Source organism: Hipposideros armiger, unplaced genomic scaffold, assembly GCF_001890085.2.
Source record: "Hipposideros armiger isolate ML-2016 unplaced genomic scaffold, ASM189008v1 scaffold_363, whole genome shotgun sequence".
NCBI classification, from domain to species: domain Eukaryota; kingdom Metazoa; phylum Chordata; class Mammalia; order Chiroptera; family Hipposideridae; genus Hipposideros; species Hipposideros armiger.
The window spans coordinates 1,412,828-1,435,195 of record NW_017731713.1 but is presented as its reverse complement, the minus strand read 5'-3'; the positions used below and the strand labels follow the sequence as shown (position 1 = coordinate 1,435,195).

Genomic DNA, 22,368 nt, shown 5'->3' with positions numbered 1-22,368 from the left:
TTCTGTCCAGCTGTTCTACAACCTCTATGTCAGAGGTAGGAACCTCCATCCGGGGTTGGGGGTGGGGGCGGGGCAGACCTTCTTGCCAGGAAAAAAGGATCTCTGAGGACAGAGTATTTTATAATGTCACCAGTATGATGGCATCTTCACCAGAAAAAGTTATATGCTGTAACTCCATAAAAAACTAAAGAAGCAACTCTCTCCTAATACAGAGGTTGCCAAAAAAATGTATACACATTTTAAGAAAGGGAAAAACTGTATTAAAATTGTAACACTCAATATATACCAATAACAAAAGATGACTACAAGTCACATTTGACTTCTGCAATTACAATAGGTGCTCAAAGCGGTGACCATCAGCATAATTTTAATATAGTTTTTTCCTTTCTTAAAATGTGTATACATTTTTTTGGCACCCTCTGTATATTTAGATCATGAATGAGATGGGGGAAAGACTGCTCGTATTCCAGTGATCAGATCTGTGAAAGAAGTTTTTCCAACCCTATAATCAAGGGAATTTGTACCCTCCTCTCCCCTAAATTTTAAAAATTGAAATGTATTCGACATATAACATTATATAAATTTAAGGTGTACAACATGCTAATTTGATACATTTACACCCTGTAATGTGATTGCCATTGTAGTGATAATTAGTACCTCTGTTAGGTTAGAGAATTACCCTTTCTCCTTAGTGGTTGGAATAATTAAGTTCTAGTCTCTTAGCAAGTTTGATGATTATAACACAACATTGTTGTCTATAATCACTAGATTGTGCATTAAATCTTTAGGGCTTATGTACTACCTGTTGCAAGTTTGTACCCTAAACAACATCTGTCCTATTCCTCTACGCGCCTCCCCTTATTAAAAGTGAGGTTTCTATCTAGGAGGAGTGGAAAAGCTACATGTACATATTTTCAAGTATCCAGTGTTAATTGAAAGCAGTGTAGAAAAGTCCCACCAGCTACTAAACAGAACCCAGGGTCAGTGGGCTTGGCAGGACCCTATTAAACGAGAAGGTAGACAATTTTGCTGGCGCCAGGCTCTAATTCAGCCACCAGAGGGGGTGGGCACATTTGGGAAACCATGTAACCAAGGGCGATCGAGTCACTGGTTGAGGCACAAGCCCCAGTCCTCTCCTTGGCAAAGTGTGTGGTTGATGGCTTACAGAACACATCTGTGGCCTTAGGGCTAAGCAAACCATTAACTCAATGTTTATTGCTTATTTTTTTAAAAACCAGAACGAAGCAACTGATCATTTCCAGCTGGCAACAATTCTATTAATACAAACGCTAGGCTCGTTTTCATTTCTACATCTCTATGATCTTCTGTAGGAATCTTTCACTCAAAGAATGAGACACTTCCTGGAGACCAATGCCTCCTCACGATTTCCTTTTCATGCATGGATGGTGTGAGGTAAGATTGTAGTCTGTTCCGGCAGACTTAGGCCAGTCCAATTAGAAATACGCATTTATACATTTTTGTTCTTAGTGAAGTAGGGTTACTCATTAACGAAGCAGGTTAATCAGAGCTGGAAATAAACTTATTTCCGGGTACTAGAGTGTTGAGAGCCTGTTAACTAGGCAGAGGATGTTTGTAGGAGGATTACTTCCACTGAGTGTAGACTCTGGTAGGATCTGAGAGAAATGGGACTCTGAGCCCCCACAGCACTCTGTATCACCTGGGACAGGGCAGATAGCCTAGGTGCCTAGGCTGGGTTGCAGCTCTTGATGTGCAAGTTGGACCATCCCGGCTAGACTATAACCTTGAGGGCAGAGATGGTGAACAGCACCTTAGATGAAGTTCTGTTCCAACCCTGCTTTACACAGCTCAACATGGAGCTGGACAAAGTGAAGCCTGAGAAACACAAAACGAGGCTGGACACTCACTCTAGAGAGGTTACTAGCTGCTTTCAAGTAGCTAGCCAAGGAAGTTATCAAAAGAAGAGCTAAATAACCTCCTTACAATTTTGCTCCTTCAAGGATGGTTTAAAAATTACTTCCTTTTTCAGAATCTGTGTTTTAGTGTCAGTGTTGTCTCTGACATTCTAAACCCAAGGAGGCTTTTCTTGGTAACCAAAAGAACTATTTAACCTAGGTAGCTATAAAAAGGGTTTAAAAAACATAGAGAACTATTAGGTGTTGGAAAAGTCATGATGTATTTTTCTATGTTTTTCATTTTGCAAAAATACATCATGACTTTTCTGACAACCCAATAGTTATCTTGGAGACAAGAATTATCATTTTTTCTACTCCCTAAAGTTTGCTCAGACAGATAGCTCCAAAGAAGGAGTGTTAATACCATATATCAGTTCTCATGTCTGATTCAGTCAGGAAATTTTTCGACACTCAGATTCCCAGCGTCCTACTTGGAAAGTCTGTTTCTCTAGGTTTGGGGTAGGGCCTGGGGATGCGTCCTTTTAAATAAGTAGCCGCTAAGTCTCAAGCACAACCATGGCAGACGACCCTGCAAGAGCCTCCCTCTTCTGCCCAGCATCACTGAGCTCTGTTATGGGCTGACTGTATCCCCTCAAAATTCCTATGTTAACGTCTTAACCGCCTGTACCTCACAATATGACTGCATTTGGAGACAGGGTCTTTAAAGAGGTAATTCAAGTTAAATGAGGTCATTAAGGGTAGACCCAAATCCAATCCTCATGCCCGTCCTTACAAGGAGAGGAGATGAGGACACAGACGCCCAGACAGGGAAGACCGCATGAGGGCACAGGGAGGCCATCTCCAGGCCAAGGAGCGAGGCCTCAGAGGAACCCAGACCTGCCGACGGCTTGATCTCAAGACGTCCAGCCTCCAGCACTGTGAGGAAAAGGAAGTCTGCTGTTTAGGCCACCCAGGCTGTAGCTCTGTCATGGCGGCCCGAGCAAACTAACAGCAGGTCCTCAAATAATGTAGTTTTGTTCAATGTTGTTTCATTGTAATGTTGAGATGCTGTAGTAGTAACTTAACTCTTGTTTATATTAATTAGCCAGTTTTGTTCATTAAACTGGTTTTGTTACGCGTTGTTTCGCTTGAAGTCGCTGAACCTATCAACGGTGTTAAGTGAGGAGGGTTCGCTGTACTGGCTTTTGGGCTTTTGGCACCAAAGGCAGGCATTTTAACTGATAAAAAGGAAGCTGGCTCTCGGTAGATTCTTCAGTCCAAGGTACACAACACATACGATTACATTATGAAAATTAAAAGGGGCTTTGGAATTAATTATTCAAGTATGAAAACACTTTTATTTCCCCAAACATGGAATGAGAATAAAAAAAATCGTTTTGAGTAGAAATGAGATAAATGGATGCTAATAATAGTACATCTTAGGCTGTTTGAAAGGACACAAGTTTAGAAACACTAGTATGAAAAGGGCAGCCCCCCAAACGTGATGGCGTTGTCATTGCTTATTTTAGGAGGTCACATTCTAGTCTGTCAATCACTCAGTTCTTTCACATCTTGGTACCTATTTCCTCGTTCCTTCCTTCCACTGTGCTCTTGAGCACATCCATGCCCACGTGGATGGGGAAAACAAGACAAAACCAGTTTCTGTCAGCAGCGCCTGGAAACAAGTAGCCTGGAGATTTTAAGTGCTGAACAAAGTGAGGTTTATGGCTTCATCACAAGTTTAATATATTTAAATGGCTCCTGCTCCCCTATAAGCAAGAATGGTTTGGAGCACATTTCCTTGGGGTTAGTGAGCAGTTTAACTCGCTGGGAATATCTGAACTTTTCCTGATGGAAAAAACAATAGAGAGGATGTGGGGAAATGTGTACTTTGACCTTGGCCCTACTTAGACATTGGGTGAGCACTTCTGCCTGTGTCTCTCTTTTCACCTACAAAATGAGAAGATCAATTTGATTGATTATTGGGATCTCCTTCAGTCCTAAAAATCTGATACCTCTCAGGATGTATTAATTCACTTTGTCTAATTGTTTCCTAAGAAACTGCATATATCATGAGATTCCCTTCCCCACCCCCAGTTGTACCCAGAGGGTGCCCAAAAAAATGTGCACTCATTTTAAGATCAGAAAAAAAAAATGTATTAAAATCATAATACTCAATATATACCGACAACAAAAGATGACTACAAGTCACGTTTGACTTCTGCAATTACAAGAGGTGCTCAAAGTGGTTACCATCAGTGTAATTTTAATACAGGTTTTTCCTTTCTTCAAATGTGCATCCACTTTTTGGGCACCCTCTGTAGTAAAAATGCATAAAAGGAACTTATTTATAAATTTTATTTTCCAATATTTTGTGTCATGGGTTTAAGAAGTCCTATTTGAATTTTGCAGCTTACTCGATGTTGTTGGTGTAACCCGCTACTTCTGTGCTGTACATACTCCTGTCAGTCAGACTGGCTTGTGAGGAGGGTCTCCAGGAAGCAACACCATGCAGTAACTGTGACTGCCACTGGCAGGTCTCTCCTTGTCTAGTGCAACTGCACCGACAGCTGGGACACTGAATAACCTTGTATTTTCTGCTTAGCTGTTTGTTAGGGTATGGTTTTCTGCAAAACTTTAAAGGTAAGACTCTACTGAAAATTATTATTTTCTATTACCTGGTTTTAATTAGAGGTCAGGTTATTTAATATGCTCGCATGTGTGCGCACACACACAGAAATCTGGGAATAAATGTGTTTGGGTTTAATTTTTGAAAAAGCAGCCTTCCACTTTCTTTTTGATTTTTAACTTGGGCTGTTTTTTTTCTCTCTCTTTTTTAAATGTTTGAGGGTCATCACAATTTTTTACGCCAGGCACATTATCATAAATATTATTTTGATATTTCAATATAAATTATAAGAAGTTGGTGTAGCAGCGTACAACCTCAATGCCCTGATCATAGTATTTATAGGTCAGAATGGATAAACAACAAAGAAAGGAGCTACAACTTGAGCTCCATGTAGGAATATGGGTTTTTTTCCAAAGAAGAGATAGTTGGATGACCCTTAGTCTAACACCAAGCAATAACATTCCCTTGTCGTCTTTCTTTAACTCCCACTTGCAAACATGCTGCCAAGTTTACCTACCTCCACCACACCATGATGGATGGACGTGTACTGTTTCTTCTTCAGCATCACCAAGGTGATGACAATCACTGTTGCTATGACAACACCGCCCACCATGAGTCCAATGATTGCACCTTTGTTTGAACCCACATCTTCTGCAAAGAACACCTTGAAAACAAATCAAGAAAAGGGATTGTAAGTGCAGGAGTCCTTTGTATGAGGTATGTGAAAAGTTTTAGTACAGTCAACATATATCTTATGCTGGTCATTCCATTATTTGATGCATATCTGAAAAAAAAAAACCCCACACATTCTGCTTACTAAGAATGACATCTGCATTTTATAGAACAGTGCACAGCATGTGGCTGCCCCAGTTCTAGGACGTCCACTTTCCCCCACGTGTCCCTAGAGAGGCAAAACCGAAGCCAAGAGGGACCTGAAATCCTTTGACAGGTGGGAAATTTGGTGAGAGGTGGGACAGTAGCTCTTGGATCTATCAAAAGCTGTAAAGGCATGAATCGTGGTTATAAAAGGTCAGCATTTTCCCAGTCACAGCAGGGTTAGAAATGGGAGATCTGATGCCTGGCAACTGTGCCTCAGGTGCTTTTCAAACCCCCAGATGTCCGAATTCCCTTAGAGGGTCATTAATACATAGGAATAAGCATTCTGAAATGAAGGAGTTAAACAGAAGAAAAGAGACGTCTTGTTACCTGCTTTTATCCACAATAATTCAGTAGGACACTAATTAACCTTGAGAAGCATAATGCGTAAAAGACAGTTATTACAAAGGGGAATAGTAGGCAACCAGGTAAGAATTTTAATAGTCACACATCACTTACGCATTCTTACTATGTTAGCTCTAGAATCCCAATTAAAAATGTTGCTTGATTCTTGCTGTTTATTTACATTAATTATAAGAGAAGTTGGAGGCCATTGTAAAGAAGAAATTGATTCAGTATGATCAATTAATGCACTATGTTCCTTCATGTTGTTTATAAAAGCCAGTCATTATTTTTCAAATTTATCTACTTAAATGGAATTATAAAAGCACACTGCAACTTGTCATCTTGTTGTGTAAAGAGATGATCTCATGCAAGATCATTTGGCCTAAGGACTACTAAACATATACCACATCTGTCATGTAAATTAACGAACATAATTCCCTAAAAATTCTTTTAATATAATCTCGATAGTAAAATGACCCATTTTTCATAACTAACACTAACGTCCTAGCAATCTGAAAAGGCAATTATAATATACAGCCAAAAATGCAAACTTCCTCATGGTATATTTGCAACAAAAATGAGAAACTGTTCATCATTATTCCCCTTTCTAAACAAATATGCTAGCTCAACATATTTATAAAAAGCAAATCATTAATTAGGTAATCATACAAGTATGAGGTAATCAGGAATAAATGCAAGTCTGGACATCTTCCCATGTCTTGAAGAAAATACTGTAATTTTGTAATATTCAATGCACTAATTATAGTGCATTATCTTATCAACTAGTTCAGCAGAGGGAGCTGATTCTCCTAATTGCCACCGTTGCCATTCGTCACTGTCACATTACAGGAGTTAGTGTAATTTCGGCGATAGACTTTTATGAGACAGGGACCAGAAAACGCAGATCTGCACATCCATCTTCAGCCCCATGCCCCGCCAGCCCCCACCTCTGCAGCAGGCCCCCAGGTTTTCTTCTAACCTCTTTAGCATCAGCCAGAACAAGAGCGCCCCTGATTTTATAATAACTGATCCTGGGGTAACTTGCCCATGAAAATCATGCCCTGAAAAGCTAAATGCCCTTTGACAAAAATGATTATGGGAGTTGACACACCAATCTAAATCTCAAGTCAGTTTTTGATTTGTTCCAATTATTTAGAGGGAAACAGAGGCATAAGTAATCCTTTGAAGGCATTTCTGTGGGAGTTTAATACTTGGATTTATACATTTTATTTATGAATTTTGGAAAGGCAGATTCCCCTTCAAAGAGATAAAAGACACACACACACTAAAATAAGAAAAAGTCCCTGAGAGTATTTCTCAAGTATTATTATGATGAGGATTTTATTACTATTTTTTGTTCACCACTGAATATGCAATATAATTGTCCTCTTAATTAGTTTAACCACCTTACTGATAAGATGCTGGGAACCCTAACTTAATGCAGAATTTGATTTATCTGACGCTTTTGGTAAAGGATTTTTATATAAGGACTAGAGCTGCCTGCAGAGGAGATGGCTGCTTTTTGATTTCCTTCCATTCTGACATTTGGGGAAAAAAAGGTGTGTGTGTGTAGGGATTTGATTTCATCTGAAAAGTAAGCTGCCGCCTTCCTTGCCCAGCCTTTCACTGAACAGCACTGCTGGGAACATCCCAGTTTTGCTCAACTCCTGCCTCGACTCACCTGGGTAGCGACCCAAAGATCCTCCTCAAGATCCTACCCCTGCAGGAGAAATTAAAATGTGGGAGTTGGGAAGGAGATCAGAAGGAAGGACGAGAGGGACTGATGAAGTAAAATGGAGAGTCACAAATGTGCACTTAGTTAAGCGAACGGCCATTAAAAGCATTCTGTGAAACCAAAGAGTGTTCGCATGCATTTGAGATTTTGATCCTTCAAATAAATCTATTATAAACCTGTTTTCCTGAAAAAAAGTAGAATGGAAGTTAATTTAAATGGCTGCTACAATCAACATTAATTCTACATTAAGTCTTGTGTGGGCTTAGCTGCCCTCGAGACACAAAGAGCTACCATACAGTGAGCTTCTTTTTGTTTTCTTCATGTTTTCATGACAATCCTATAAGCAGGTGTTTTATCTTTGTTTGTATCTTTTCCTTAACTGGATTTCTGACACAGGATGAGCAAGGTTTAATAAGTCATTTGGCAAGACAGTGGCAGGAGGAGGGAAATTATTTTACATACCAATTTTTGATGATGAACTTCATATCCTGAGTCATGTCGAAACTCTGCATCCATCTTCACTTCAGAGATCTCTTCTGTCTTAATATTTGTCAGCCCTGAACCTGCATTTTATCAAAAGCATTACACCATAATTAAAATACACAGCACAGCCCATTCATTTTATCTATAAATGTTATAACACAAAGGCTACCAACAACTTCTTCTAGGTCTGAAGTTAGATGAAAATAAATTAATGACTTTCTTCAAGAAAAATGACACCCTATATTTAAGTCTGAACCACTACCTATTTTAAACAAAAAATGATTAAAGAAATATGAAGTTAAGGCTTCTACTGCCTTTAAACACATGCTATAATTTTTTTTTTTTAATGGTGAAAAACAAGCTAAATGCTAGCTGGGGGTTGGCAGGGTTTGTTACTGGAATATACTGGCTTCTTTTAGGGACTTATTGTTTAGCCTATTGTATGTCTTTTTTCATGCGCTCTCATTCCTTTAGAAAAAAATAATAAAAGCCTTTAAAAGTGAGCATTAACTACCTGGTAGAACAAAACTGCTACTTTGAGGCTTTGTTCCAATTACAAATAAATTATGTTCATATCGGTGTAGTGAAGCATTGTAAAACTCCAATCATTTATTTAGTTAAGTGAGTTAGTTGTAGATACAGAGTATCACTGGTTCAGTTGCTGAATAAAGAACTGCACTCCATAATTTTTGAAAATGCTACTTTGGGACTTACCAACTCTTCCTTCTCTATAAATTGCTGTATGTATGATTCTTACCGTAATTATCATAATTAATTTCATTTTTCAAATAATAATTTGAAGCTTCAAAACAAAATGCAAAGTCATTTTTAAACCAAAAACGGAAAGTACAAAGTATAGGTTTCTACACTGCAGTATTTAAATATCAAAAGTGAGAGCTTTAGGATGAGAAGGGCTTTTGAAATCATCTCCTCTCCCATGTCCCCAACCAGGGGCCAGCTTTCAGCTCCCGCTTGAACCAAGAGGAATATGTCAGTTTGCCTCCATTTCCGGACAGCTCTTCCTGCTAGAATGGCCTGTCTTACATTAAGCCCAAGTCAGTTTCCCTGTGGCGTCTTTGAGCCTGTTCAGCACAGGGTAAAGCCTAACCCTCCCTCCCGCATTACAGCCTTAGACAGATCAGATGCCCAAGGAGAGGCATCATGTTTCTGCTGATTCTCCTCTGACTCGGGCTACACATTCCCAGTTCCTTCAGCTCCCAAGGGACCCCATTTCTTGCTCTTGTCGTCACTCTTACCACCTCTACAGGGTGCTGTGAAACTTGTCCCACACCTAGCTGAAACAGAAAAGCACAATGTCCACAGCCTATCATGTTCCGGTATAACAGCACAGCCCATCCAAAAAGAAAAGGAGGCTCACTGCACAAGACCTTGGGCACCCATGCTGGTTAGAACATATTACCGATTCCTTGTCCAGTTGCTCACAAAGTTCCCATTTAACAACCTACCCGCAAACGGACGCAAGGTCAAGGTCAAGCTACCCCTGGCTTGTAGATTGTGATGCTATCTTCTCTCCCTCCTGTTTGTCAGCACTACATTTTCTTATCCCTATCTTCCCAGCTCTTCTGCTCTGCAGCATTCCACACAGATCATGGAGACCGGCTCTGATTTCACCCTTAAGTTCTCTTAGCCTACCATTTCTCTGGGTCATCAGGACTTGAACTTGGGTAGAGAGGGGTGACAGTTTGAAAATATATCCCAAAATTTGTTGACACTCCTCTCTTCAAGAAGTGGGACTTAATTCCCTTTCTTTGAGTGTGGACTGGATGCAGTGACTTGCTTCTAATGACTAGAATATGGTGAAAGTAATGGTGGATGACTTGAGACTAGGTCACAAGAGGCACTGCAGCTTCCTTTTCCTTCTTTCCCTGGGTCTGAGAAAAGCCAGCTGCCGTGCTGTGAGCACACTCAAGCAGCCTTATGAAAAGGTTTCCATGGTGGGGTCCTGAGGTCTTCTGCCAACAGCCGTGTGGGTGCACCATCTTGGAAACAGACCCACCGGCCCCAGTCAAGCTTCACGTGCTCAGATGACTGAAGCTCTGCTAGATGTCTTGATTGCAACCTCATGAGAGACCCTGAGCCAGAAGCACCCAGCTGAACCATGCTTGAAATCCTGAGCATTACAGGAATTATAAGAAACTAAATGCTTGTTGTTTTAAGTTGCTAAGTTATGGGGTTATTTGTTCCATGGCAATAGACAATAGAGGAGGCTAGTGCTTTCTTTTTGTGATCTATCTTGGGTTTTAATTTCCTTCTATCAGAAGGTCATTCTCTTGAATATAAACATAAATGACAGAAGCACAATCAAAGTGGACAGTTTCCCTTTCCCTCTTATCTTTTAACTGGTCCTTTCACTGACCACCCCCCCCCACCCCCACCTTGCACTGGTCTCTCATCCTGTCCTGAGAGTTGCAGGGCTCTCTATTTTTATTTATTTTCTTGCTTTAAATTATTAGTATTTTCTCCTAAGTTTTACCTCATTTGGCCTCTAAGATTTCTGACACTAATTTTTATTGGGCCGTGACACTAACACTCCTTTATTTCTTACTGGTTGTGTATTTTTATCTTTCTACAAGTCCTTTTCAGTCTGAGATCCTTGTAGAACTCGTGATTTCTTTATATTACACCCTTTGTCTGTCACCAGGCTCTAGCAATGCAATAGTTAAAACTATATTTGAGGTTTTAAAAAAACGCTCTTGAATAGTTTTTTCTTTTAGTTTTTTGAGACCAAATAATCACATCAAAAAAAAAAAAAAGGACTAAAGAATGAGCTCTCCACTCAAAGATTTAAAAGCCCACACTATTTCTGGAAGAATGCCAATAGTTTTGATAACCAAAAAATTCAAATTCATGTATCAGGTCAGAACAACAGATTTTATAGCTTAATAGTTTCTGAGACTCTCAGCAGAAAGAATTCTTGCTTGTTCCTTTCTGTACAGCGTATATAGTCATTTGGTGAAAAGACTTTCTATACATTAAACCAATCTCACTAAAAGGGGAGGGAAATTAATAAGTTTGCACATAGGGATAATTAATTTGATATCGCAATGTAATGAAACGTGATAGGTAGATTTAAGTAAATCTCAGGGACCTTTGTTTACAGGCTCAGTAGATGCATTTTCTGATTGGCGCTAATTCCATTTTCAGCCCTGGTGTGACTCAGTTCTCTAAGTCATGGTGAGTGAGGACAGCACGTTGCTCCTCTGAGGGAGAAGGGAGCGAGGACCTTCATAAAAGCCTCTCCCGTGACTTGGGGTCAAGGACCTGGTTTCATTTATTAGGACTGGAAAAGGTGGTAATAAATTATAGTGGAAAGGGTCACTTTTCACCCCTGTGAAGAGGCTGCTAATGCATTTTTCTTCTTTATTGTGGTCAAATGGTGTAACTTGTCCTTCAGAGCCTATTTTTCTTTGGAAATAAGCTAAGAAGACGAGCGGCGGTGGCCAGCGTGCTCAGAAATCACCCCTGATATTACTGTGCTCCGTACCTAAGTAACAGAGCCCTGGGGTGTCAGATACGAAAGTCAAGGAAAAGCCCTTATCCTCAGTATAACTATACAAAAACCCTTTCTTTACTTGTTTCAGAGTGACAACAGTCATTATTCAAAAACAATGCCATCAACTGAATGACATATGACAATCCTGGGAAGGGTTTCAAAGTTTGGAAAGTCTAAAGATATAATTTGGCACGTTAGACTCCAATATGTAGTCTTAAAAAGAACCAAAACTAATGCTACAAAGTGGGGAAATTGGTCCAAATGCTCGGCAGACTCACTATAAGCACAAAAACATAGAGCATCTCTGTGTCGTAAATCTCCCAGCAAATGCAGCTATTCATGAACACATCTTAACTAGAACCTTCTTCGCCTCATGTCTGAGCATTCTTTCTCAGCTACGGCCTTTTTCTACTGGGGGAACCGAAGCCTCATGGAGTACAAGGAAGGACGCTCGGCCACAGCCATTCCCTCACCTGTCCAGAATTACTCCCCACTTCTTTGCCCACGCATGTGCTTTAAATCATTCAAAACCCTTCTCCAAGCGCATCTCCACCAAGTGCCCGGTTAACATACCTGACAGGTTCACGCCTGTCCGCTCCCTCAGACATCCTGGTTTGTACTTCCTGCACTTGTTATTTCCCTGCCTTCCCAATTCCATCTCATCCTTCTAAATATGCAAATTGTGTGTGCTCCCTTTATCACATTTCAAGTTCCTGAGAGCAGGGAACTTATTTAATTTCTTTCAACTCTCCAAAGCATTTAGTGCATCGATCTTCGTGAAGTATCAAAATGAAATATTGCTATTGTTACAACCAAGACTTTAGATAGTCCTTCCTTCCATCTGTGGGTTACCTCTAGCTAGTCTCTAACTCTTCTTTTAGAACAGTATGTCTTTGTTTGGCACTATATGGAAAATTCCTTTTCATATTAAATTCTTTAAAAAAGGAAAAAAAATAGACAGTGGTGGTGTTCCCACTTCCTGGATATTTCAATCAGAACATATTGGCCCAGTGTGTCCTGTGTAGGACCTTAATAAATGGAACAAATGAATACTTTCAATTCACATTTTATGCTTGTAGTTGAAAAGCATCTTTTCCTTTAAAAATACCGTATGGAGCGCCATGAAAAAAAAAAAGGCCTAAGGCAAATGACCAACCTGGGCTGGTCTTAGTTGCAGTTAGAATGAAAGTGACCCTCAGCCTTAGGCCCCACCTATGGGCTGAACAGGATGGGAGTGTCAACTGCTGGCTCCTTGAAATTCACTTGGGTGACACTGGCAATAAGGAAGACATTAAGAGAGCCGAGAAGCTGTGTCTGGCTTACTATAATTGAACTCCCTCTGAAAAGCCCTACAGGCAGAGAGATTCATAAAGTCAACGAAATCAGCTGTCAAGATGTGTCACTCCACTGCCCCTGCTGGCCTGTGAATCATAGCGCAGAGGTGTGAGGATTATACAAGTCAGACTCTTGAGTTCTCAACAATGACTGTGGTTGGGGACAGAAGTGGCCTGAGCCTGCAACTGGCAGAGAGAGGCAGCGTCTGCTTGTGGCCCCACAAGACTGTATCTGAACCAGGGACCTCCGTGTGTTAACATCTACAAACAAAGTTAATTTCCTGTTCCTTGATTACTGCAAGGGGACATTATGAGGATAAAGAAAAAAAAAATAAATACGGAAAGGTGTGCAGTGTTAGGAGTAAAATCTCCCCAGAATATACAGATTTGTCAATTCAGTAACTTCTCTCCTCTTTTTGAGTCAGTGAAAACACTGGCTATTGTCAGTGGGGTGAGGTTGTGCGTTGAGTCAAAATCACACATGTATGTGCTTCTGGTGGGACATTGTTTTCAGAGCTAAGTGTAAGACATAGACTAACTACAGAACAAAGAGTGAAAAAAACGTTTCTTCTTAATGCTTCGGAAACTATAAAAAAAGGAAGTGTCCTTTTTGGCGTTGATGGGAATTTTAAGCAGTATGAAAAATAAAGGACTTGTATGCAAAATTAGGCACGTCTATCTGTTGGGTCATTTTAGCCACTCATTGAGAATGAGTCTACACAACCCACAAAAGAGAAAATGTAAACTTGACTGGGCTACGGAGATACTCCAATTCTGATCTGTTTAGAAATCATGTCTCCTTGAGGAACTGATGGAAGTCTGAGCCCGGTTCAGTTAGAGAAGGAGCAGCTAGAGCCCAGACGAGAAAAGGAGATGTCCATCACAGTAACCAAGTCATCACCACACATCTGCAGCTGTGAGGGATTCCATTTCTGAGGACAGACAGCTCTATATAATTCCCACTTAAAAAAAGATAAAAAAAGATAAAGAAAAAAAAAAGGGCTTTCTTTTATTGTTTGAAAAGGAAAGATCAGAAAAAGAAAAGAAAAGAAAACAAAAACCCCAAAAACCAAGAAATGAAGGGTAAGGAAAAGCAAAGGGGAATTTTAAAAAGGGTGGTTTCCACGGTTCATTTCAAATTCTATTTCCCAATAGGTGAACTTCAGAGAGGCTAATAATGAAGAAAGGGGATGGCGTCTGCTCAAGCTCAAGCGCAAGATGCTGAGAGGTGGAAGGTAACCGGGTTATACCTGGTCGAGTGGTCAGTCCTCGGTCGGCAGCAGGGCGGGCATCAACAGGCTCGACTGGGCACAGGAAGCAAGAGACACAGAAAGCAAACAAGACAAATCAAGATGGTAAATTGTGGCTCCTGAACAGAGCAGGGAAAAGCATGTGCAATACACAAGTTATAAAAAGGAGCATCTGGAGAAGAACCACGGTGTTTTAATCCTGAGCATCCAGGAGTGGGAGGGGTACCACTTCCAAAGGCTTATCGCTATTGATGTGTGCCCATCCACTTCCTTCTTTCCCCAGAAAGCACCACCAGGAGCCGCAGCAACATCAAAGAAGACGGGCTGGGGGGCTGGGAGTGGGCTTTCCTCTCAGAGAGTTTAGAGAGAGTTTCTTGGCTTTTGTTGAGAAATAAAATGATACCCAGCCCAGCAGAAAAATCTTAAAGATAACTGCTTTTACCATTGTCCAATCTTATCTTATTTTACAGTTAATTAACTACAAAAGGACTCCTTTAAATCCCCAGGGGAAACGCAAATACAAATTTACTGGGAGAGGAAAGTTTCACCACTTAATCTCCCAAATCAAATCAAATCTGTTCCGAGTTTAAGGGTAAAAGAGGTAAACCAGAAAGTGAGTCAGTCAGTTGGTGAGTCTCTCCCTCCCACCCTCTCTCTCTCAGCTAGTTTCTATTTAATAGATGACATACAGGTGAAATGTGTGAAATGCAAATATTTCTTTGCACATTTGTCTACTTTCACAATTTTTCCTTTGTGCGTATTCTGGGTCTGGCCTGAAGAAAACAGTGCAGGCAGCACGATAGTGGGCATTAGTGTTTACCGTTAGCTGCGATTTCCGAAGTGCTTCCGATTCTCAGAAAATAGTAACTTGAACTTAAACACTCGCCTTCAAAGAAATAGGCAAGGGAGAGAAACAAAGCTTTTAGGATTAATAAACGGATGCAAGGCAAATGAAGCCGAGAAAGAGGGGAAAGTCCCTTTGGGAAGGCCTGGGAAATAGCAAGGTAGCAAAGTAAGGAAAAGGGAGCAAAGGTGTCCAGGGGAAGGCAAGGTGTGCTCGACAAGATGGCTTTTGGATCAGCAAGCTCGGTAAGAGCGTACAGCTTGCTGATGGGCACGGCCTGGGCATGCAAAGACGGGATTATAAACCCAAATCGATTCTGAACACCACGCGTTGACAGGACAGCGAGGGGGAAAAGTGACAGTATGCCAAATCTTCATAACATGAGAAAATATTATTTCTGAGGATACTAAGACATTTGGATGGATCAAAAGAGACGTGGTTTGCTCCTTTCTCATGCTGACGGGTAGCCTGGTGGAGGAAAAAAGGAGCATATAAACCCCATGTTTACAGTGTTATGTGACTTTGGACAAATGGGCACTTCTGAGGCCGTTTCTTCAAATGTACCATATTAATAATAGCATCTGTATCTCCTAATTGTAGTGAGGAACAAAAAATAAAATTTAAAGCTTGTTTCAGAAACTCTCAAATACTCTAAGACTGCATTTATGAAATGTCTTGTTTATGAAATATTCTATAACAAGTATTGCTGCGTGGACGACTAACCCTCTAGTACTTGATTCGTGGATTAGAGTATGACATACTTCCTTTGGCAACTCACACATACATTTGAACAATATAGTTTCTCTATATTTCAACTTTCTTCCCATCTGCAACCACATATACAGTAAGAGGCTGTATTACGCCTTATAAAATGGAGTTAATTGAAAAATGATTGCCCTTTTTGAGTTTCCTCACAAGGGCCCCAAATAGGGCTTCAGGTGAAGATAAGAAGGTACGAATGCACAGTTACAGAGCAAAAAAGTAACAAAGCGGTGATCACATTCATCAGTGGTTAAATCGTCAGAAACCATATGTGACTCAGAGGGGAGCAGGTGAACTTGTGGTTATATATGCAGGCTGCAGAGCTGGTCCAGGGTCCCCTGTAATGCCACCATTTATTTTCTCTGTCATCCTGGGCAAGCCACAGTCTTTCTGATTATCAGTTTTTTTGTCACAAGTCAACAAACAGGGTTTTTCCAGGGCTCACACATGCACATGGATGTGTAAAAACCTTGCAAATGATTAAGCATTAGTCCACAATTACTTAAAGCAATACTGAAAAGTATCAAATGCGCATAGGAAAAAGTCTGAAAGATATCACCACAAAAAGCTGTCATTAGTTATTTCTGGGTGAGGAGATTGTTCCTATAAAGTTCTCTGCCGTCTCCCTCCCTGCCCCCACCAATGTGCATGTATTATTTGAAAACAGTGATAAAATAAAACCTTTTCTTGTTTTTAGGAAGATAGAACAATAATAGTTTTAGTGACTTAAACCCTAGCCTGCTTTAACAGTCTGAGGTGGATTCAGTATGAATTAATATTTAAAAAAATAAGGAACTCTTGTGTTCAGTAAGCCGACATCAATACATTTTTAAAAAGACAATTACAATATCAGTGCGAAAAAAGAGCACCCATCAACAAGACAAAGTAGTGCATTCTTTTCCAATCTACCACAACTACTTTCTAATTTTTCAAATGGACGATTAAATCAGAAGGTAACTCCAATATAGTGTTCAAAACATTTTACATTGGCTGTTTAGTAAATTAAAAATAAAAAACGGATCATCTGAAATCCATTATTTCCCTGCTTTCAGCAGCTTTGAATCAAATCCTTCCACCACAAGAGATAAACAGAATGAATGAAATTCTGGGGCTTTTGAGTTTGTTAGTTCTGGCGTTCCTTGTAATAGACCAATTTTAAGCTAAATGCTGCCTAGCACAACCTCCCTACCGGGCTTACAGTGATGGAGGAATCAGCAGGAAATCAGTTTTACACATAGATGAGAGAGGCCTGAAAAGAACTGGTTTGCAGGTTTAATGAAAGACTTTATTTAATCTCTTTCACCACTGACAGTGATCTGCTCATTGCTTTTTTACGGCTAAGTAAAAATATACCAGAGGGCAACTTCACATTGCAATTACAGACATACAGTCCTACAAGACCTGTGGTGCCTCTTTAAAAGTATTGTAGTGTTTTATGTATGTATTACATACAAAGAAGCTGACCGCTGGCCATGGCACTCCATATTGATCTTCGTGGCTGGCTGGCTCAGGCAGTCATGGACAGACAGAAAACACACAGAAATGCTATTAACACAAATGTGTTCAGCCAGATGATTTTGTGATCCATGAGAGAAACCGTGTTAGAAAAACAACAGCTTCTCTTCAGGTTAGATGGTTAGGTTTTGTGGATCGGAAAAAAAAGCCACAGAATAAAAATCTCTCTTCGGCTGGTCGAACAAGCCTAAAATATTGGAAACTGTATTTGTGATCTGCTTATTTTTTCAAAGTAAATCAAAAGAATGCCTGGGTAGCTGACCCTGTTTCTGGACTTGACTGATGGTTCTTAAGAAAAACAATACGTTTTTGGTAAGCGTTTGAAGCTATGGTGATAAGGACTGCGGGGACAATGCAAGGAAATCCTCTGAGAATTTTAGGTTATTTTCAATAGCTCTCTGTGTGTGAGGACATGTCCGTAACATTAACAAGAAACTGGGCTCTGGGGTGAAATAGAGAGAAACTATATTATTACAAAAGGAGTGTTGGGTCTGCTAACTGGGAGAACCAGAACTCAAGCACTTAGAGCTTTAATTTGATCTCCTCCAATTCTTTTATATAAGGTTTGCTATCCATCAATAACAGGCCTTTATTTAACAACAGCATCAGCTCTTTGGATGAGACCTAGGTAATGTAACAGCTGTCTCGCATCTGGGTCAAGCGTCCAGAAGCACTCAATCTAAGGCTTTGCACACTGGGCATCTTGGCAACATGCAAGGGTCTGGTGCGTGCATGTGTGCGTGCATGCGTGCATGTGTGTGTGTGTGTGTGTGTGTGTGGTTTTCTCACACTTGTGTGCAGGAATATTGTTTCCTAGGACATTTGCTACAATGTGGGCTATTGGGAACGTGGGCCCAATGTCCACAGGCCGCTCTTGGAGTCCACTTCTGATCAGAGGTGTTTAGTCCATTGCTGCTCTGGGGTACCTCCAAACTCCATTGTTCTTGGCCTTCCAAAAAGTGATGACTTTGGGGAAATCCAGCATAGTTAATCCAATCTTCTTTCTTTGGCTTGTTTGGCAAGAGGAGGGAGATGGGGAGGTGACAGCTTGCCTCCCAATTTGGACCAAAATTTTTTTGTTTCTTATTTGATTTGGGGCAATTATTAAGGGACAGAAGACCAGGAAAATAGTGGATGTGTTGATGATGGCATCAGGATTTGGAGTTCAGGGAGCTGCTTTGGTGTCATGGTTCCTCCTCTCTATTATTTCTACTTAAAAGGAACAATCAGTATCCTTCCACTTTTTATTTTTTTCCTAAACAAAATGGATCATTTTGGCTATTATTTAAACTTTTTAAAATATGCAGCATGCTTAACAGAATGCTTATTATTTTTAATGGAGATCATATATATGCACATGAATACATATCAGTCAAGATAAAATGTTTAGGGAATATAAAGGCAGATTTATTGAACTGTTGGTATTATTTATCCTACTAATATGATAAATGTCTAGATAAACTGACCTCATTAAAGATTCCAAGGAAATATGCAGGCTGATATTCGTATATAAATAAATTAAGCTCTCAATGTCTGATAGAGTGGTAAAGGGAAAATTTGAAATTCAGAAAATGCAGCGCCTTCCAGGATAATATACAATGTTTACCTATTCTATATTACATATGCGACGTGGCACTAGGCTCACTGCATTTCACTGTATTCACTAAATTTGAAAAATTAACATTAAAACAAACATACACAATCATTTCTGTAAATTCATTTCACTCTGCTGCTAAATTAGCTTACTTTGGCTTTCTAAATCTATTTCCACAAACTTTACCAAAAATAAATTCTAATTTCTAGTCTATTATTTGTGCGTGTGTGTGTGTTCATAAAAATGATTTAGGTAGGCACTGAAGTATGTTTTATCCTACTTTTCCAAAATCAATAAATAATGGAAAATATTAAATGGGAACATTTCATTTATAGAAACCACATATTTGAAAGACATAAAAGGTCTTAAATTATGAGAAACTGATTAAGAAAGTCTTTATAAATATGAGTATAATCTACAGAGGGTGCCAAAAAAATGTATACACATTTAAAGAAAGGAAAACTGTATTAAATTGTAATACTCAATATATACCAATAACAAAAGATGAAGACAAGTCACGTTTGACTTCTGTAATTACAAGAGGTGCTCAAAGTGGTTACCATCAGTGTCATAAATAACATTGCTGTTCATATCTGGTATTATTACTAGAAGGTACCCTTTTTCAAATTAATAAGACAAATTTGGGGTGATGAATCACATTAGGAAAACAGTCTATATGAAGGTTTTCTGCAATGGTTCTTTTATAAAAAAAAAGCTTCTCCAGACTTCGAGTCTAATGTTCGAGTCTGAGGAGTAGCTGACAGATTTTAAGTTACCCATATTACAAATATCTATTTTACAAATATTGCCACCATCAAAAGTTGGTGGAAAATCACAGGTGAAATCCTGTTGTATTCTTGAAAAACCTGCTATTAGTATCTCAAAAATCAAAGTGGTCCTGTATTTGTAATTTTGTACGTCTGAACATGTAAAGCTGACATGGAATGAAAAAAACCCTAAAATATGCTCTCTCCTAAATAGGTATCATTTGAAAGTTTCTGCTAAGAAATTCCTGTGAAAGAAAGTACATCATCCATTTTGCAAATCTGTTGACAGACAAAATTTTACTTCTCTGAACTATCATGGGAAAAAAACCTTTTAGATCAAGGTGCATCTTAATTTTGACAGCTGCCTTATGTATAACTTTTTAAGTACAAAATTGTGGAACTCTTAGGCAAAATTACATTTCATTTGTAAGTGGTTCTCGATCTTCGCTTTTAACATTTAATGCAATCTGACATTTAATGCACTAGAATAAATAACCAGTGAAGAATATTTTGGTGCCTTTCAAATCCCCATTTATGCAGAGTCCGCATCGAAATGTCTCCTTTTACTTTGGGGACTGTGATTCCTATAATTTCATCACTGTCTGTTGTCTTGGAAGGTGGGCATACTAACCCACTGTCTCATAAACACAAATGGAATATTGTGCTTTCATTCCAGAAGCACCAACATACCTCACAGTGAGACAGTACTTTTTAAAATTCGTATTAAAACTGCCCTCTTAAGAGAACATGAGAGAGCTGTATATATACCAGGGTGTTCTTGTTCCCTCCGGGACCTCTTACCTTCGTTTTCTGTATTGGCGGGCACAGAGTCGACTGCAAAAGGATGCCAGGGCTGGAGGTCGTCCAGGCTGAACTCTCCATTCACAGGAAGAAGCTCCACCGTGGTTTTGGTTTCAGTCAAAGACGGCATGAGAGCATCGTTTCCATAACTGATTCTTGGCTCGCTGATCATGTTGGCCAAGACATCGTCCGAGTAGTTCTGCTCTTTCTGCAGCAGCTCATCTACAACAAGACAAAGGCAGGCACGGTCTCACCGAGAGCCCCGAGCTGGGTCCCATCCTCCTCTTATCTTACAGGCATGCAAACGGAGGCACGTGGTAGCTAAGCGACTTGTGCAAAGTCATAGCAAGCACGTGCCCAAGGTGGGATCTGAGCCCAGGGAGAAAGGTTTAGACCCAGGCTGACACTCTGAGCTGCTGTACTTCTCCTCCCAGTGGCGAAAGACCTGGAGAGTCAAATCGCCATTTCCTCTTCTGACACAGTTAGATTCTCCTAGTAAACTACGATCACAGGGGAATCAACAGTGTGCTTTGGTGTTTGCAGTGGAATGGTGGCAGCATGCAAGGTACGATTTCTTTCAAGCTGAAGGACATACCCAGTGAGTCCCTAGTCTTTCTTTGAACACGTGTAAGGACAAGAGACACCGAACTGACGGGCAGCCTGCTCCATTTTGAACAGTTCTCATTGCTTTGCCTTGAACAAGCCTGCCTTCCCTAGGGACTCCCCTCCTGCTACATGATCTGTGTTCTGAGGTGACAAAGAAACAGTCCCCCCCTTGCTGTTCCGGTTGTGGCCTTGCACACATGAAGCTCTGCTCCAGCCTCCTTTTCTGGGGAGGTAAACATCCCTGCATCCCCCATTTCTCATGTGATCTCAAAGCAAATATCCTGCCTTTCTCCTCGGCTACTTCTCTTTTCAAAAAAAGCTACTAGTCACCCCCTTTTTAAAGCGAACTAAACAAAATCAACTTTCTGGAACATAACTGACTCACCTAAAGTTTTTGCAGACTAGTGAAAATTCCCAAATCACACATTTCATTATTGAAATGCATTTTTACCCAGGAAAAAAGAGAGCTTGGGCTATACCCCTGTATCAAGTGTAATCATTGCTTTAAATACAGGGCCTCACAGATGAGTGACTCTTCTGTTACATTGCCAAAGATTCCCCAGGTTTTTCCGTGTGATACATTTTCTCAAATTAGACACCCATATATAGCATATGTGCTATTAACAATATTAGATGAATCAGAATATCTCATTTTGCAACCATATATCCTGTCAAGATTTTACTGTATTATATATTTCCAACCAATCATTGGTTAGCATTATTGCTATAGAAAAACGAAGACAATAAAATCAGGATTTAAATTTGATTTGTAACATTTCATTATCATCCTTCACATTTTCTTTTAGACAGACAAAACAATTGACCTGAAAAATTAAAATTCTGTTCCAATATATCTATTAAAACAATTTGACAGAATGGCATTAAAATATGAGATTAATATCCCTCTATGAAGTCAGTTTTATTGAAAGGTATTACTTTAAATGATGAAATCCCAAGCACATCAGTTCTTTTGAAGTCTAGTCTGAGTTACACATCTATTCGCTGCGGCACCATTCTAAAATTCAATATTTGATGCTTGCAGTGACCTTTCCCATACAGATAAAAGGCCCCCATTAGATTTCTTCCAACTTTTTCATGTCTTACAGAGTCGCAGGTAATGGCTCATAATGTAGCCAATGCCTGGTTTAATAAATTAAATGGGCATGTCTTTTACATAAATCTTATTCCTGTGACTGTTTAGCACTTACAGTACTAAAGAAGGGTCTTCTGGAAAATTACTGGTGCTTTCAGGTTCGTCTGAGGGAATAACCTTCACCACGATCTGGTGGTGGCCCCAGCTGGCACCCTGTCATTCTTGGTGCTGGTGTGGCATTACCATAACTTACCCCCCTCCTCCGTGTCCTGCACACACAGTACTAAGTTCGTTCCCTGGGACTTCTCTGAATAACTCTTCTTGTTCCTTTTTTCTGATCTCTTCA

The 22,368-nt window shown here is 39.9% G+C and overlaps 1 protein-coding gene across 2 annotated transcripts in view; it reads right to left on the bottom strand.

Annotated features, from left to right (window-relative positions):
- Positions 1-22,368, bottom strand: part of APP (amyloid beta precursor protein) — a 198,856-nt gene that overhangs the window by 7,212 nt on the left and 169,276 nt on the right. For both annotated transcript variants that reach the window (XM_019662036.1, XM_019662035.1), the window contains 4 exons: positions 20,324-20,545; positions 14,041-14,094; positions 7,922-8,022; positions 5,021-5,167 (listed from right to left, as the gene is read on the bottom strand). In XM_019662036.1, the coding sequence (XP_019517581.1) occupies positions 5,021-5,167; positions 7,922-8,022; positions 14,041-14,094; positions 20,324-20,545 (524 nt within the window). The remainder of the gene's footprint in view (positions 1-5,020; positions 5,168-7,921; positions 8,023-14,040; positions 14,095-20,323; positions 20,546-22,368) is intronic.